Consider the following 16,657-nt stretch of genomic DNA (forward strand, 5'->3'; position numbering starts at 1 on the left):
ACATAAACTTTCGAATAAAAACACATTAAATTTTATGTATAAACCTATATAGATAGAACTGAACTTAAATCTCTTAAATAATGTCTCAGATTTAAATACTGTAAACAAAAAATAGAACTTTAACATAGATTAATAATTTAAAGTTGTTGGATTACTTCAAACCTATAACATAAATTAGGAACAAAATAGAATAGTTAATTTATAAACCTAGACTAAAGAAAATTGTGTAAAAGGCCAAAGTTGTTCTAACCTCGTAAAGCTGGCAAAGTTCAAATGAGTCATTTTCTATACTTTTACAGCAAATGGTTACCAATTTGAAGAGTATATACCATTAACAAAAACTAAAATAAAAAAGCTAAGCACGACATAATTCAGTAGTTTAGAATTTACAAATACGAGAATCTTTTTTCAAAATAATCGTCATTCTCAATTTAAACTTTTAATCTAACTGTTTTTCCCAACTAAATATCAAACAACTCAAATTTCAAATAAAAAAAATCGCAATAAAAATGATGTGTTAAGTTAATTGATGTATGTGTGTATTTTTTTACACATACACAAATCAATCCAATGTTTATTCATTTTTATTTTATTTGCGTTAATAAATTTAACGCATAAATATAATTTTAAAAGTATATGTCAATTGGTCTATCGCATATTTTTATTATAATTATTTATTTATTTAAATCATAGATAGTTTAAAATATAGTTGAAAAAAATAGAAATTTTAGAATTTAAATAGGAAAATATAAGTGTTTTCTAAAAAAATTCCCATCAATTATTCCACCACATTCTATAAATATTTCATATTTTATTCAATGTATATGTAATAGAATAAAGTTTTATAATTAAAATACTTAATAACATTTTTATACCATTTCACTTCAAAATATTCTATTAAATTTCATTAATACTCCTATCTAATCTAATAATTTAAATATATTTGGCTTAAATAATTTAGTGACTGAAATATTCATTTGTAAAAGTGAATAAATAGATACAGTATCACATAAATGTCATTATTTTATTGAGTTATAGTAATAACTAATGTAGTAGTAATGCCTAATTGTTTAAGATTAGTTTCTTAGGAACATCATCACTCATCTCATAATCTTTTCACGTTTATATTTTTCTAAAGCAAAAGAATCAATCAAAACTCTCCAATCTCCCACAAACTTTCTTTCAACTCCAACATCAAAACATCATTTTCCTCACACATCATAACCATTAATTATCTCTCACTTTTCTTCCCTCACTCAATCAACAACCTAAAAGAACAAATGCACTAACATGCCCATGCTCCCCCTCAACTCATCTTTATCATTGGAATTCAAAGTTCTAACCTCTAATTTTCAATACCTCAAACAATGGAATCTCCAATCTTCCTCAACCTCACCTCTCTAAACAACATGTTCTTCTTCACACTAACCCAAAACAAAAAACACCAACTTTGTTAACACACAAAAACACAAACTAGTTGAACCATTTTCACATGGAGATTCACAGAAACACAAACAAGAAATGGGGAGGTGCAAAAAAGGAATCAAAATGGAAGAAAATGATTTTCTTCAACACTTCAAAAACTACCCAAAATCCACCTCAAGAATTTCTATGCCCCATTTCTGGTTCTCTCATGTCCGACCCTGTAATTGTCTCCTCCGGCCATTCCTTCGACCGAACCTCAATCCAAGCCTGTAAAAATCTCAACTTTACCCCTCAACTTCAAGATGGCACCACCCCCAATTTCACAACCCTAATCCCAAATCTTAACCTCAAATCCTCCATTCTCAAATGGACCCAAACCCAAACCCAATCCCAATCCAAATTCCAAACCCAAACCAACCAAAATCTCACCACAACTGAAAACCTCGTACGTACGCTAATGTTCTCTAAGAAACATCAACAACCCCAAAACGACGTCGTATCAGAGAAAAACGACCAGGAAAAAGAAACACTACAAATCTCAATCTTAACCCCACAAAAAACCTCGTACTCGAGCTCAGAGGAATCCATAGCTACTGCCACATCATCATCAACAACAACACCAAAATTTCAAAGCTTCTCCTACTCTTCACCTTCCTCTTCCGAAATTGAACCTTCAACAACACCGGAAGAAGAAGAATTCGTGACCAAACTCAGAAACCCTCAATCGATTATAGTAGAAGAAGCTCTAATCTCTCTCAGAAAAATCACGAAAACGAAAGAGGAATCTAGGGTTCAACTCTGCACCAATAGGATACTCTGTTCTTTGCGTTCTTTGATTTTGTTCAAAAACGACGTCGTAAGAGTCAACGCTCTTGCTTCATTAGTCAACCTTTCTCTCGAGAAAGTTAACAAAGTGAAGATCGTACGGTCAGGAATAGTTCCACCGTTGATTGAGGTTTTGAAGTTCGGATCCAGTGAATCGCAGGAACATGCTTCCTGTGTGCTCTTTAGTTTAGCGCTTGATGATGATAATAAAACTGCCATTGGTGTTTTAGGTGCACTTTTGCCATTGCTTCACGCGCTTAAATCGGAGAGTGAGAAGACGCGTCACGACTCGAGTTTGGCTCTTTGTCATTTGTCTTTAGTGAAGAGTAATAGGGTTAAGATGGTTAAACTCGGGTTTGTTTCGGTTCTTTTAGGAATGGTTAAGTCGGGTTATATGATGGATCGGGTTTTGTTGATTTTGGGTAATTTGGGATTTGGGTCGGATGGTCGGGCTGCAATGTTGGATGCGGGTGTTGTGGAGTGTTTGGTGGGTTTATTGGGTGGGGCCGAGTTGGATTCTGAGTCAACTCGAGAGAGATGTGTTGGGGTTTTGTATGTATTGAGTCATGGCGGGTTGAGATTTAAGGCAGTGGCGAAAAAGATTAGGGTTGTGGAAATGTTGCAAAAGATAGAGAAAATGAAGAGTGAGAAAGCTAATGAGAAAGTACAGAGGATATTGGAGATTATGAGTGAGAAAGAGGTGGAAGAGGAAGAGGTAGATTGGGAGGAGTTGCTTGACTCAGGGTTCAGTGGCCGAACTATGAGTCAACTCAGTAATGGGTTGGACGAATCAAATGCTAACTCGAATGAATTTTGATTACATGTATTTTTTAATGTAATTATTACTTCTTCTTTTTGTCATGTCAATGTTGTTGATGATCAATTGGATGTAAATTGGAATTCATGGTACTTTCATTTTTATTTATAATTTTTCCATAGTTTTCTAATTTGAAGTTGAGTGGAGTATAGGAAAACGGAACACTTTTAAATAAAAAATAGTTTTTTTTTTCTTTTTATTTGGTTTATTTATAATGAAGGAAAAATATTATTAGTTGTAAAGGGAATTGAGGAAGATAATGTTTTTTTTTGTTGGAATAAAAGAAGATGAAGATTAATAAAGTTGTTATTTTTCGAAGTAGAAAGTGCCAAGGGATTGTTGGTGCATATGCTTATGCTACCACTTTATTCCTACACTTGCTACATGTTCTAGCTGGTTATGCTTCCTTTTCATGTCTAACTTTTCTTTTTCAATTCTTTTGCACTTAAATTTTAGTATGTAAGGTGAATAATTAAAGTTCAAATTATATTCTTTTTAGTTAGTTTCAACTAATTCCAACTAGTCGAATCTAGTTATATGTACACAAAATAGGGAGTGTTTGTTGTCGACTATGATCCTTTTTTATTTGAAGAAATAGTTTTTACTAAGCATGGCAATAAGGCGTGAACAATCTGGTTTCGTCTCGATTCTCATGTCCCCTCTCGCATCTATATGTATCAATTATAATTATTTTTTAAAATATATTTTTATTTTTATAATAATAAAAATTAATATTTAAACTAACTATTTTTAATTTTAAAACTAATTATAATATTTCATCATTTTTATTTAATATGTATTTTAAAAAATTAAATAATTTTAGTAAACTTGATATTTTAATATAAAAATTAAGGAGAGTAAATGTAACACCCCGATTAAAATAAGAGAATTGTTTAATTGAGTTAATAATTATTTTATTAATTTAATTAAATAAGGTTGAATTATTGGATTATTTTTATTATTATTATAGATGTTATTTATTTTAATAATTAAATAAATAAAATAAGTGGAATATGAAGAGTGGAAGGGTAAAAGTGAAAATTGGATAAAAGATTCCAAAGGAGAACTCAGAGTTGGTTTTTCACGTATTGTGTCTCAGAGTCAGAGAGAAAGGAAAACGCTGAAGAGAAAGAGAAGGAAGAGGAAAAGGCCAAAGATTACTCGGAGCTTCCTTCAATCCAAAGAGGTAAGGGGTCTGAACCTTATTAAATAATAATATGCTGAAAATGGTGAAATATTAGATGAACGAAATTGGGATTTTAATCGAAGGAATTCGTAGAAATTATGTGCAATGATGTTAGGATTTGTGAAATCGAATAGGAGACTAATTGTATTAGATGATATGAGTAATTTTGTGCGAAATTTGGACTGTGGAAGGATGAAATTGGGTAGATCTCGTAGCAGAGAAAGCCATTGCAGATCTGAGAGTTCTGGTCTCTGGTCATACGCGTATGGCACTAGGCAATACGCGTATGAGATGGCTGGTACGCGTATGGCACTAGGCAATACGCGTATGGATGAGGAAGATGATGTTTTGAACGTGTTTTGGTCTCTGTTGGTACGCGTATGGGAATGTGATACGCGTAGCATACGCGTATGAGACAGGTGATACGCGTATGGGTTGGGCGAGGAAAGGCGCAATACGCGTATGAGAGTGGGCATTACGCGTATGGGATTGGTCAGGCGTGGGCAATACGCGTATGGGCATAGGCAATACGCGTATGGGCAGAATTGTGGTCTTTCCTGGACTGTTGTTGAGCAGTTTTTGTTGTTTAGGCTGAGCGAGATAACTTAGCTGATGCATGGTATACGAGGGATCATTTCCCGTTACTTTGAGTGGTATAGATATTAGTAGAGTGTGATAATACTGTGTTTGATTATGTGGCATGATGTGATATGCTTTTGTGATAGAATGTGTTAATGATGATGATAACATGACTATATGATGCTGTTGTTGCTATGTTGATTATGATGCATGCTTGGTGTGCATGCATTCATGAAAGGCCGATGCCTAGTGATGAACGGACTGAGTTCCAATGATGTTGTTGACTCCGGGCTTGTTGAGAGGCTTGATTCCTTGCGGGGAACTCGGATTCTATGGTGATGAATCTGGGAGTAGTGATCCTGTAGTTGGTCACAAAATGGGTATACCGAGTCGTGTTGAGTCATGCATGGGTGTGTGCATTGCATTTGATGTGTTGTGTTGTTGATGTTCATGAGTTTATGGATTATGATGATTATGATGAATTGTGTTGGCATATGTGAAATATATTTATGTTTATATTTCTGTCGTTATATTATTATTTAATAATGTAATTCTCACCCCTTCTGCATGTGTTTATGTCCATCTATGATGAGCAATGTGCAGATAAAGTGGAGTAGCTATTGTTGAGGTTCGAAGAATAAGTGTAGAGTTATTCTACAGAGTCGAGTCAAATGCTCTGGTCATGTGACACCGGGGATTATGGGATTCGATAGCTAAATTATTATTATTTACGTTGTTTATGATGACTAATTTGTTGAGATAATGTTGAAACATTTTTATAATATTTATGTTGTTGTCCGCTGCGAAGTTTTAATAAAATAAATAATATGATTTTTATTGTGATGCGATAAGTGTTATGTTTTAAGAAATGTAAACTCTTCTACACGTTGTACTCTGATAATCTAATTAAATATGTCGTTTGGGGTAGAAGGGTGTTACATTAGTGGTATCAGAGCATGGTCAGTCCAGTCGAGTCATAATGTGATGTTTTCCCTGTTGGTCGATTAGTGTAAATGACACTGTCGATATTTAACGGTTGTAGTTGTGTCGTGCAGAGTATGGCTGGAGAAAATGACCGTGCGATTGCCGAGGCTTTGGCCGCTATGGTGCAGGCTATGCAGGCGCAGCAGAATCCGCCGGTCGACGAGTTTAAGAATTTGGGAAGGTTTCTGAAGAATAACCCTCCTACATTCAAGGGGCGCTATGATCCGGATGGTGCTCAGATTTGGCTGAAGGAAATTGAGAAGATTTTCCGGGTGATGACGTGTACTGAAGCACAGAAGGTGCAGTTTGGTACGCATATGTTATCGGAAGAGGCTGAGAACTGGTGGGATAACACTCGCCAGAGGATTGAAGTACCAGGTGCTGAGATGACTTGGGAAAGGTTCAAGACGGCCTTTCTGGAGAAATATTTTCCTGCTGATGTGCGATGTAAGAAGGAGATGGAATTTCTGGGACTGAAGCAGGGTAACATGTCTGTTGCTGATTACGCTTCGAAGTTTGAGGAGCTGGTGCAGTATTGTCCTCATTATAATAATGCTGATGCTGAGGAATCCAAGTGTGTCAAGTTTGAGAACGGGTTGCGTCCCGAGATCAAACAAGGCATTGGTTACCAGGAGATTCGTAGGTTTCCTACACTGGTTAATAAGTGCAGGATATTTGACGAAGATAGCAAGGCTAGGACTGCTCACTACAAGAGTCTTAGTGAGAAGAAGAATAAGGATCGTGGTAGTCCTTATGCATCTCCGAATGGTAAAGGTAAGCAGAAAGTGGTAGATGAGAAGAAGCCAAGTGGGGGAGGATCTCCCATAGCTGGTAAATGTTTCAAGTGTGGCGAGCCAGGCCACCGTGCTGATAGCTGTACCAAGAAAGTGCTGAGATGTTTCCGATGCGGTCAGGCTGGTCATAGAGTTACTGAATGTAAGGATGCTGGCCCGACATGTTTTAATTGTGGCGAGAAAGGCCATATCAGTTTGCAGTGCTCGAAACCGAAGAAGGCGGCTACTGCAGCTCATACTACTGGTAGGGTGTTTGCTCTGAGTGGGGCTGAAACTCCTAAAGAAGATAATCTGATTAAAGGTACTTGCTTGATTAATAATGTTGAATTGCTTGCCATTGTTGATACTGGTGCTACTCATTCGTTTATTTCGTATGAGTGTGCGACCAGGATTGGTGTGATTATGTCGTCCCTAGGCGGAAGTATGGTGATAGATACTCCTGCTAATGGTTCTGTGAAAACTTCTGTTGTCTGTCGAGGTTGTCAATTGACGATCTTTGAGAGAGAGTTCGTGGTTGATTTGGTGTGCTTGCCCTTGCACCAAATTGATATTATTCTGGGAATGAATTGGCTAGAATTCTATGGCGTGTTTATCAACTACTATAGTAAGACGGTGCGGTTTTCTGAAGTTGGTGAGAATGATGAGGCAAGATTTCTATCTGCTAGGCAGGTGGGGGAATTTGTGAAAGATGAAGCTCAGATATTCGCTTTATTTGCGTCTCTGCAATCGGATAAGAAAGTGGTGAGTGTAGATTTGCCTGTTGTCTGTGAATTTCAGGATGTGTTTCCGGAGGATGTAAGTGAATTACCTCCAGAACGGGAAGTCGAATTTACCATTGACTTAGTACCAGGTACGAGTCCAGTGTCGATGTCTCCTTATAGAATGTCAGCAACTGAATTAGTTGAATTGAAGAAGCAACTTGAAGAATTGCTTGAGAAGAAGTTTGTGCGTCCAAGTGTTTCTCCTTGGGGTGCACCAGTATTGTTAGTGAAGAAGAAAGAAGGTACGATGAGGTTGTGTGTCGATTATCGGCAGTTGAATAAGGTGACTATCAAGAATCGGTATCCATTGCCGAGGATTGATGATTTGATGGACCAGTTGGTTGGAGCTCATGTTTTCAGTAAGATTGATTTGCGGTCGGGTTATCATCAGATCCGAGTGAAGTCAGATGATATTGCGAAGACTGCTTTCCGTACGAGGTATGGTCATTATGAATACACTGTGATGCCGTTCGGTGTGTCTAATGCTCCAGGTGTGTTTATGGAATATATGAATCGTATATTTCATCCGTACCTTGATAATTTTGTTGTGGTGTTCATAGATGATATATTGATATATTCTAAGACGGAAGAAGAGCATGCAGGACATCTGAGAATTGTTTTGCAGGTGTTAAGAGAAAAGAAATTATATGCAAAGTTATCTAAATGTGAGTTCTGGTTGAAGGAAGTGAGTTTCCTTGGCCATGTGATTTCGAGTGGTGGGATTTCTGTTGATCCTGCTAAAGTTGTTGCTGTATTACAGTGGGAGACTCCGAAGTCCGCTACTGAGATACGCAGTTTTCTGGGGTTAGCTGGTTATTATCGCAGATTTATTGAGGGCTTCTCTAAGTTGGCATTGTCGTTGACGCAGTTGACTAAGAAGGGTCAAGTGTATGTGTGGGATACAGCTTGTGAAGCGAGTTTTGTTGAGTTGAAGAGGCGGTTGACCAGTGCTCCAGTGTTGATCTTGCCTAATCCTGGTGAGTCCTTCGTTGTTTATTGTGATGCTTCTTTGATGGGTCTTGGTGGTGTTTTGATGCAGAATGGTAAAGTTGTAGCTTATGCTTCTAGACAGTTGAAAGTTCATGAGAGGAATTATCCTACGCATGATCTAGAACTTGCAGCTGTTGTATTTGTGTTGAAAATGTGGAGACATTATCTGTATGGTTCCAGGTTCGAAGTGTTCAGTGATCACAAGAGTCTGAAGTATCTGTTTGATCAGAAAGAGTTAAATATGAGGCAGAGAAGGTGGTTAGAATTACTGAAGGATTTTGACTTTGAATTGAGTTATCATCCCGGTAAGGCTAATGTAGTTGCAGATGCGCTGAGTAGAAAGTCTCTACATATGTCTATGATGATGGTTCGGGAGCTTGAGTTAATTGAACAGTTCCGTGATATGAGTTTGGGTTGTGAAGTTTCCGCTGATAGTGTAAAGTTGGATATGCTGAAGTTGACTAGTGGAATTCTGGAAGATATTCGGAATGGTCAGCAAGTTGATGTCGCTCTAGTTGATCATATTACTATGGTTAACCAGGGTAATGGTGGTAATTTTGAGATTGATGAGAATGGTATCCTGCGATTTAAAGGTAGAGTTTGTGTTCCTGAGGTGTCTGAATTGAAAAAGAGTATTCTTGAAGAGGGCCATAGGAGTGGATTGAGTATCCATCCAGGTGCAACTAAAATGTATCAAGATTTGAAGAAGTTGTTTTGGTGGGCTGGTATGAAAAGAGATGTTGCTAAGTTTGTGTATGCCTGTTTGACTTGTCAGAAGTCAAAGATTGAACATCAGAAACCGACAGGTATGATGCAACCTTTGAAGATTCCTGAATGGAAGTGGGATAGCATTTCCATGGATTTTGTGACGGGATTGCCGAGGACGGTGAAAGGTAATGATTCTATTTGGGTGATTGTGGATCGGTTGACTAAGTCGGCGCATTTCTTGCCGATGAAGATTAATCACTCTTTAGAGAAGTTGGCAGAGTTGTATATCGAGGAGATAGTGAGGCTGCATGGTATTCCATCCAGTATTGTGTCTGATAGAGATCCCAGATTTACTTCTAGATTTTGGGAAAGTTTGCAGAAAGCGTTGGGGACTAAGTTGAGGTTGAGTTCAGCTTATCATCCTCAGACTGATGGTCAGACTGAAAGAACTATCCAATCCTTGGAGGATTTGTTGAGAGCTTGTGTGTTGGAGCAGAGTGGTTCTTGGGATAGTTATTTGCCGTTGGTGGAGTTTACTTATAATAATAGTTTTCATGCTAGTATCGGTATGGCTCCATATGAAGCATTGTATGGTCGGAGGTGTAGAACTCCATTGTGTTGGTATGAATCAGGTGAGAGTGTTGTACTCGGACCTGAGATTGTGCAGCAGACGACTGAAAGGGTTAAGATGATTCAGGAGAAAATGAAGATTTCTCAGAGTCGTCAGAAGAGTTATCATGATAACAGGAGAAAGGCACTTGAGTTCCAAGAGGGAGATCATGTGTTCTTGAGAGTTACTCCGACGACAGGTGTGGGTAGAGCTTTAAAGTCTAAAAAGCTTACTCCGAGGTTTGTGGGTCCGTATCAGATTTTGAAGAGGGTTGGGGAAGTGGCGTATCAGATAGCTTTACCGCCGTCGCTTTCTAATCTGCATGATGTGTTTCATGTATCTCAGTTGAGGAAATATATTGCGGATCCTTCGCATGTTGTTCAGTTGGATGATATCCAGGTGAGGGATAATTTGACCGTTGAGGTGTTGCCAATTCGGATAGATGACCGAGAAGAGAAGACCCTGAGAGGTAAGAAGATTGCTCTAGTGAAAGTTGTTTGGGGAGGTCCAGCTGGTGAGAGCTTGACTTGGGAGCGTGAAGATCAGATGAAGGAGTCGTATCCGGCTCTATTTGCTTGAGGTATGTTTTCGAGGACGAAAACTCTTTTAGTGGGGGAGAGTTGTAACACCCCGATTAAAATAAGAGAATTGTTTAATTGAGTTAATAATTATTTTATTAATTTAATTAAATAAGGTTGAATTATTGGATTATTTTTATTATTATTATAGATGTTATTTATTTTAATAATTAAATAAATAAAATAAGTGGAATATGAAGAGTGGAAGGGTAAAAGTGGAAATTGGATAAAAGATTCCAAAGGAGAACTCAGAGTTGGTTTTTCACGTATTGTGTCTCAGAGTCAGAGAGAAAGGAAAACGCTGAAGAGAAAGAGAAGGAAGAGGAAAAGGCCAAAGATTACTCGGAGCTTCCTTCAATCCAAAGAGGTAAGGGGTCTGAACCTTATTAAATAATAATATGCTGAAAATGGTGAAATATTAGATGAACGAAATTGGGATTTTAATCGAAGGAATTCGTAGAAATTATGTGCAATGATGTTAGGATTTGTGAAATCGAATAGGAGACTAATTGTATTAGATGATATGAGTAATTTTGTGCGAAATTTGGACTGTGGAAGGATGAAATTGGGTAGATCTCGTAGCAGAGAAAGCCATTGCAGATCTGAGAGTTCTGGTCTCTGGTCATACGCGTATGGCACTAGGCAATACGCGTATGAGATGGCTGGTACGCGTATGGCACTAGGCAATACGCGTATGGATGAGGAAGATGATGTTTTGAACGTGTTTTGGTCTCTGTTGGTACGCGTATGGGAATGTGATACGCGTAGCATACGCGTATGAGACAGGTGATACGCGTATGGGTTGGGCGAGGAAAGGCGCAATACGCGTATGAGAGTGGGCATTACGCGTATGGGATTGGTCAGGCGTGGGCAATACGCGTATGGGCATAGGCAATACGCGTATGGGCAGAATTGTGGTCTTTCCTGGACTGTTGTTGAGCAGTTTTTGTTGTTTAGGCTGAGCGAGATAACTTAGCTGATGCATGGTATACGAGGGATCATTTCCCGTTACTTTGAGTGGTATAGATATTAGTAGAGTGTGATAATACTGTGTTTGATTATGTGGCATGATGTGATATGCTTTTGTGATAGAATGTGTTAATGATGATGATAACATGACTATATGATGCTGTTGTTGCTATGTTGATTATGATGCATGCTTGGTGTGCATGCATTCATGAAAGGCCGATGCCTAGTGATGAACGGACTGAGTTCCAATGATGTTGTTGACTCCGGGCTTGTTGAGAGGCTTGGTTCCTTGCGGGGAACTCGGATTCTATGGTGATGAATCTGGGAGTAGTGATCCTGTAGTTGGTCACAAAATGGGTATACCGAGTCGTGTTGAGTCATGCATGGGTGTGTGCATTGCATTTGATGTGTTGTGTTGTTGATGTTCATGAGTTTATGGATTATGATGATTATGATGAATTGTGTTGGCATATGTGAAATATATTTATGTTTATATTTCTGTCGTTATATTATTATTTAATAATGTAATTCTCACCCCTTCTGCATGTGTTTATGTTCATCTATGATGAGCAATGTGCAGATAAAGTGGAGTAGCTATTGTTGAGGTTCGAAGAATAAGTGTAGAGTTATTCTACAGAGTCGAGTCAAATGCTCTGGTCATGTGACACCGGGGATTATGGGATTCGATAGCTAAATTATTATTATTTACGTTGTTTATGATGACTAATTTGTTGAGATAATGTTGAAACATTTTTATAATATTTATGTTGTTGTCCGCTGCGAAGTTTTAATAAAATAAATAATATGATTTTTATTGTGATGCGATAAGTGTTATGTTTTAAGAAATGTAAACTCTTCTACACGTTGTACTCTGATAATCTAATTAAATATGTCGTTTGGGGTAGAAGGGTGTTACAGTAAACGGGTCATAAATTTATTTAAAATAAGACTAATTTATTAAATTTAATAGATGGAGAGTGGGATGGATGCTAGCATCCCTCGTATCCGCCCACGCCTCCTCTCCTAATTAAATCAATTTTTTCTGCTAACTTTGAAAGGGAGACGGTTGAATTTGGAATTTTGTGTGTCTAATTTTTATTTTATAAAGAATATTTAAACTTATATATAATAAAATTATATAAAAAATTCTTAATTTATTAGACAGAATATTATTATGCATGTGTCTAATAAAGTCACAATCTTGTATCAGCCAGTAGTATTTCTTAGCTGGCTTTAGCAATATAATTACTGCAATCTTTCTACTATTAAAAGAAAATAGTGAAAGTTAATTTCTTATCACCTTTTCTTTTTCTAAAGTTACTTTTCTGTCATAAACTTTAACTGAATTATATGAAATGACAACTACTAACTATGCGCAAAGCAAATATTCAGAAATTTACCATAGGTGATTTTCATTATAGATTTTTTTTGTTAGAATAAAGACAAAAACAATCAAAATTTAGAATGTCAAATATACATACAATATAGTCACATTGATTATTGTCATCTATCTTCTAAATATAATATTAATCACATTTACTTGGAAATTTTTTATTTTTAAATTAAATAAAATTCAAACAAATTTCCAAAAATTTTAATGACTTACTAAACATATTGATTGAAATAAAATTCCTATCAATCCTACAAATATGCATGGCAACATAACCCATACCCGCGGGTACCAACCCGAACCCGCCCCGAAGTTGACGGGGAAAACCCACATTGATTGGGTTTGAGTTTTCCCCGATTTTAAAATATGGGGATGAGTCGGGTAATGGGGACACTAGTACCCACCCCGAACCCGCCCCATTTATTTCATTATGTACATTATTATTTATTTTTGAATATTTATAGTATTAAATATGTGGTCAATGTTTTGATATTTTAATTTGAATTTATTATTTAAAATATTTGAAATGTATGTATGGAATTTTTTTAGATTGTTTTATTTTATTATTTGTAATGTAATTTTATTTTGGAAAAATAAATATTTCTATTTAAAAAATTGATTTCACTAAATGAATGGTAAGATTTTGTATTTAGTTAAAATTTGAAGGTTGGTCCTGCTTGCTGGGACACTCTTATTTCTTCATTCGAAACTAATGAATATCGGGCGGGGATTTCTGGATTGTTATCAAAAAGGGAGTTGGGTAAAGCAAACTCCCTCATTGGACGAGCACATGGCTTACTCAAGTAGAATGGGGTTGCGTTGCTTGATGCTCCGATCGAAAATAAATTAGTGGGGTCATGCCGGTACGAGTGAATATGCGTTAAAAAGGTAAATCCCTCCCATATAACACCAAAAAAAATCGGGCCGAACTTCTAACAGCCCGCTCACTTCCATAGAACAATATCGTGGCAACGACGTTGGAGTGGTATCCCAAGATATTGACTATATGAGACTGAAATGAATAGTTTAGGTGAACATAGTCACTACTATAAAATACACATTTTGTAACACCATATTACAATGACATTTCTGTTAACCGTGATAATAACTCTTTTTTGAGTATTTTTTTGTGTATTTACTAAAAAGACATTTCACTACGGTCATAGTTAACAACCATAGTGAAATGTAACTGGAGTGAAAAGGTTTGAATCCCACGACCAACAATTTTCCATTTATCATGACATAATGGACTTGACATTGTATATCACCATAATTCTTATAATAAATCGTGGTGTAAGGTACAATCATTTCTTCACGATTCATATTATCAACTGTGGTGAAACGTGTTACACATTTATATATAAGCGAAATTATATCTCGCTTCAGTACATAATAATTGTCTCTCTCAAAATAAAACTCTAATATCTCTTTCACTCGTCTCTCTCAAAATAAAACCCTAACATCTTTGTCACACGTCTCTCTCATATGGAAATCCCAAACTTATGCATCAAACTCGTCTTCTTCGAAGAGTTACCTTGGTTGCATCAAATCTTAGCAAATGGCTACCTTCCAGTTTTATCTTCATAATAGTTTATGTTTCAAAATCCGTTAATGTATTGTTATTTATATTTCAATATCTTGTTTCATAATGTTTGAACTTTCTACTTATTTTGAGTTGTTGTAGGAACGGTGAATAAAAAAAATTAACAAGGATGAAGCTAAAGTGAGCGTTGCAAACTTGTGTGAAAGACCCAGAATGACATCTATTCAAAATTAACACAAGTTTGCAACTCTCACTTCAGCTTCATCCTTCTTTCATTATGGGTGCCATTATGGGACTTGTACGTTTCTAAAACAATTTATGAGTTGATATGTTGCTGTTGTTGTTTTTAATAAGAGTTGTTTATTGTATATTGTTTAAGGTTTGTTCTTGATGAATGTTGTTGTTAATGGTTGTTTAAAAGATAAGTATATTATATATAATGTGGTTTGAGTATTTTTCCAACCCCTTACCGAATATATAACTTTTCATATTGCATTAGAAAATTATATATGATAGATAATGTTATATTAGAAAAGAAGTTACACGTTTAATTCTAGACAAAAGATCTTCATGTTGTTATCTGCATTTCGTTGTTTAACCGTGATAACTTGGTTAAAATTTTCTAGTTCTTCAATTGCCCATTTCTCCACCTCTAATATTGTTTGCAAAGTAAATAATATTTTGTAAAATGAATTAGATATGAAGGAATGGGAAGGTTGAAGAACTAGGAGCATTAAACTAAGTTCTAACGGTTAAAGAGCGAAATGCAGATAACGGACTGAAGAATTCTTGTATAGCATTGAACGTGTAACTCGTTCTTCTAATATAAATTAACTTTTCATATTATAATATTCTAGATCAGGTTGAAATGTTATATGTGACATGTTCTATTGACAAAGTTTGGAACCATACCTTTCCAAGCTCATAATTGATGAAGAAAAATGATGTTTACCTAGACCCTCATTTAGTGTAGTCTAATTTAGAAAAATTAAAGAAATATGGGGTGGTAGTATAAGTGGGATGTCCCCATGGTCCTTGAAAAGTTATGGTTCCAAAATTTTCCAATAGAACATGTAAAAAAAATCATCCTACTCTCCTAACAATTAACGTGGTCTTTTTTTAGAAATGAGTTTCTTCCTTCCCTTTACCACTTACGAATAAGAAATTCTACAGTATCTAATGGTAGTCCACAACTGCATCCGAATTTTTGAACCTTCATTAGAGACTTTCAATCGGTCTGTTAATACTTGGGATGAGATGTGTTCCTCAAGGTTTTCTTTTTTTATTTTCTCGGTTGCTTGGAATGGTTCCAAATCCCTGGAAGACCTAATATTTTTTATTTTCTCGGTCTCTTAAATTTTTTGGAGTTTTCACAGGGTATTTAAAAAATTTAATATTTCATTATGTCATTATCAAACCTCTTAGTATTGAGGCCCAACGAGATCTGTGTGGTTTTGAGGAAGAGACTGACAATGCATTTGTGACCTATTGTTCTCTAGATGCTAGAATCATAATATTTTTGGTCATGCGAATGAGTGCTTAGATTTTAACATGACAAACCTCTCTGAAATAGATGAGGAGTGTGTCTCGACCATTTAGGGTTTTTTTCTAAGGTTTCAATCAGGTTTTTCATGTTGAGCCTAAGTCTAAAGAGAGAAAAAAAATGAAATATTGGTATGAAGATACATAGTCTTTTATCATAGCCCCTAGCGGGGACAAAGCCAAAGGTTTATTGGACATGTACGACAATATTCTCTTGAATTATACCTTACTTTCTTTTTATGGACTATAAACTTTCTTCTCTTTTTGTACATAATATAGCCACTGATGAAAAACTCAAGGCTCACAATCTTGTGAAAACTACTCAAAGTGCTTCTTTAATTAAGGAGTTAGGAAGCCTTGTGGTTCTGATGGATGATGTGGAAAAATATTCTCTAACTTCTCCTTGATGTTTCTACCCCCCTTCATTTAAAAAAACAATTTTTGATGGGTCTGAGGAAGCGAAGTTCATGCCGATTTTAACTAGCTTGATGTCTGCTAGTTCAGTAAAGCTTTTCTGTGTTGATTTCTGACATGGACCGGTGCTCATTGGCTAAAACGTTAGATGGATAACAAGATCCTTAAGGGTCAACGTTTTTTTACTAAATGTGTTCCCTTATATTGCCAGGGTGATGACCCTTCCTAGTCCATGCTAAATGTGGACCAAGATATTCGAACCGAAGAGGAAAATCTTCAGTTTATATTTGAAGCCTTAGAAAAAAAGTTTCAAGTGACTCGTTAGTCGACGCATGCCTTTGAGGTGGAGCTGAAGAGAACCAGAGACGACTGAAAGATGGCCAATGAGGTCTTGAATACAACTCAAGAAGTTTCTCCGTTCAACGAGGGCCAATAATATATGAAGAAAAAGTGTGTTAAGCTGAAAAAAGTGAGTAGAAAGCCTCACTTCCCCTAAGGAATGTTTGTGAAAGAATTTTTGTGTGTGGAGATTGTTGTTCTTA

The 16,657-nt window shown here is 36.2% G+C and overlaps 1 protein-coding gene across 1 annotated transcript; it reads left to right on the top strand.

Moving 5' to 3' along the window:
• Positions 1-1,036: 1,036 nt before the first annotated feature.
• LOC127123083 (U-box domain-containing protein 40) lies at positions 1,037-3,159 on the top strand. The gene has a single exon (XM_051053344.1). It carries the CDS (start codon positions 1,493-1,495, stop codon positions 3,065-3,067), a length of 1,575 nt encoding a protein of 524 aa, XP_050909301.1. The 5' UTR covers positions 1,037-1,492; the 3' UTR covers positions 3,068-3,159.
• The last annotated feature ends 13,498 nt before the right edge of the window (positions 3,160-16,657 follow it).

This window comes from Lathyrus oleraceus, chromosome 1, assembly GCF_024323335.1.
Source record: "Lathyrus oleraceus cultivar Zhongwan6 chromosome 1, CAAS_Psat_ZW6_1.0, whole genome shotgun sequence".
Lineage (NCBI taxonomy): Eukaryota > Viridiplantae > Streptophyta > Magnoliopsida > Fabales > Fabaceae > Lathyrus > Lathyrus oleraceus.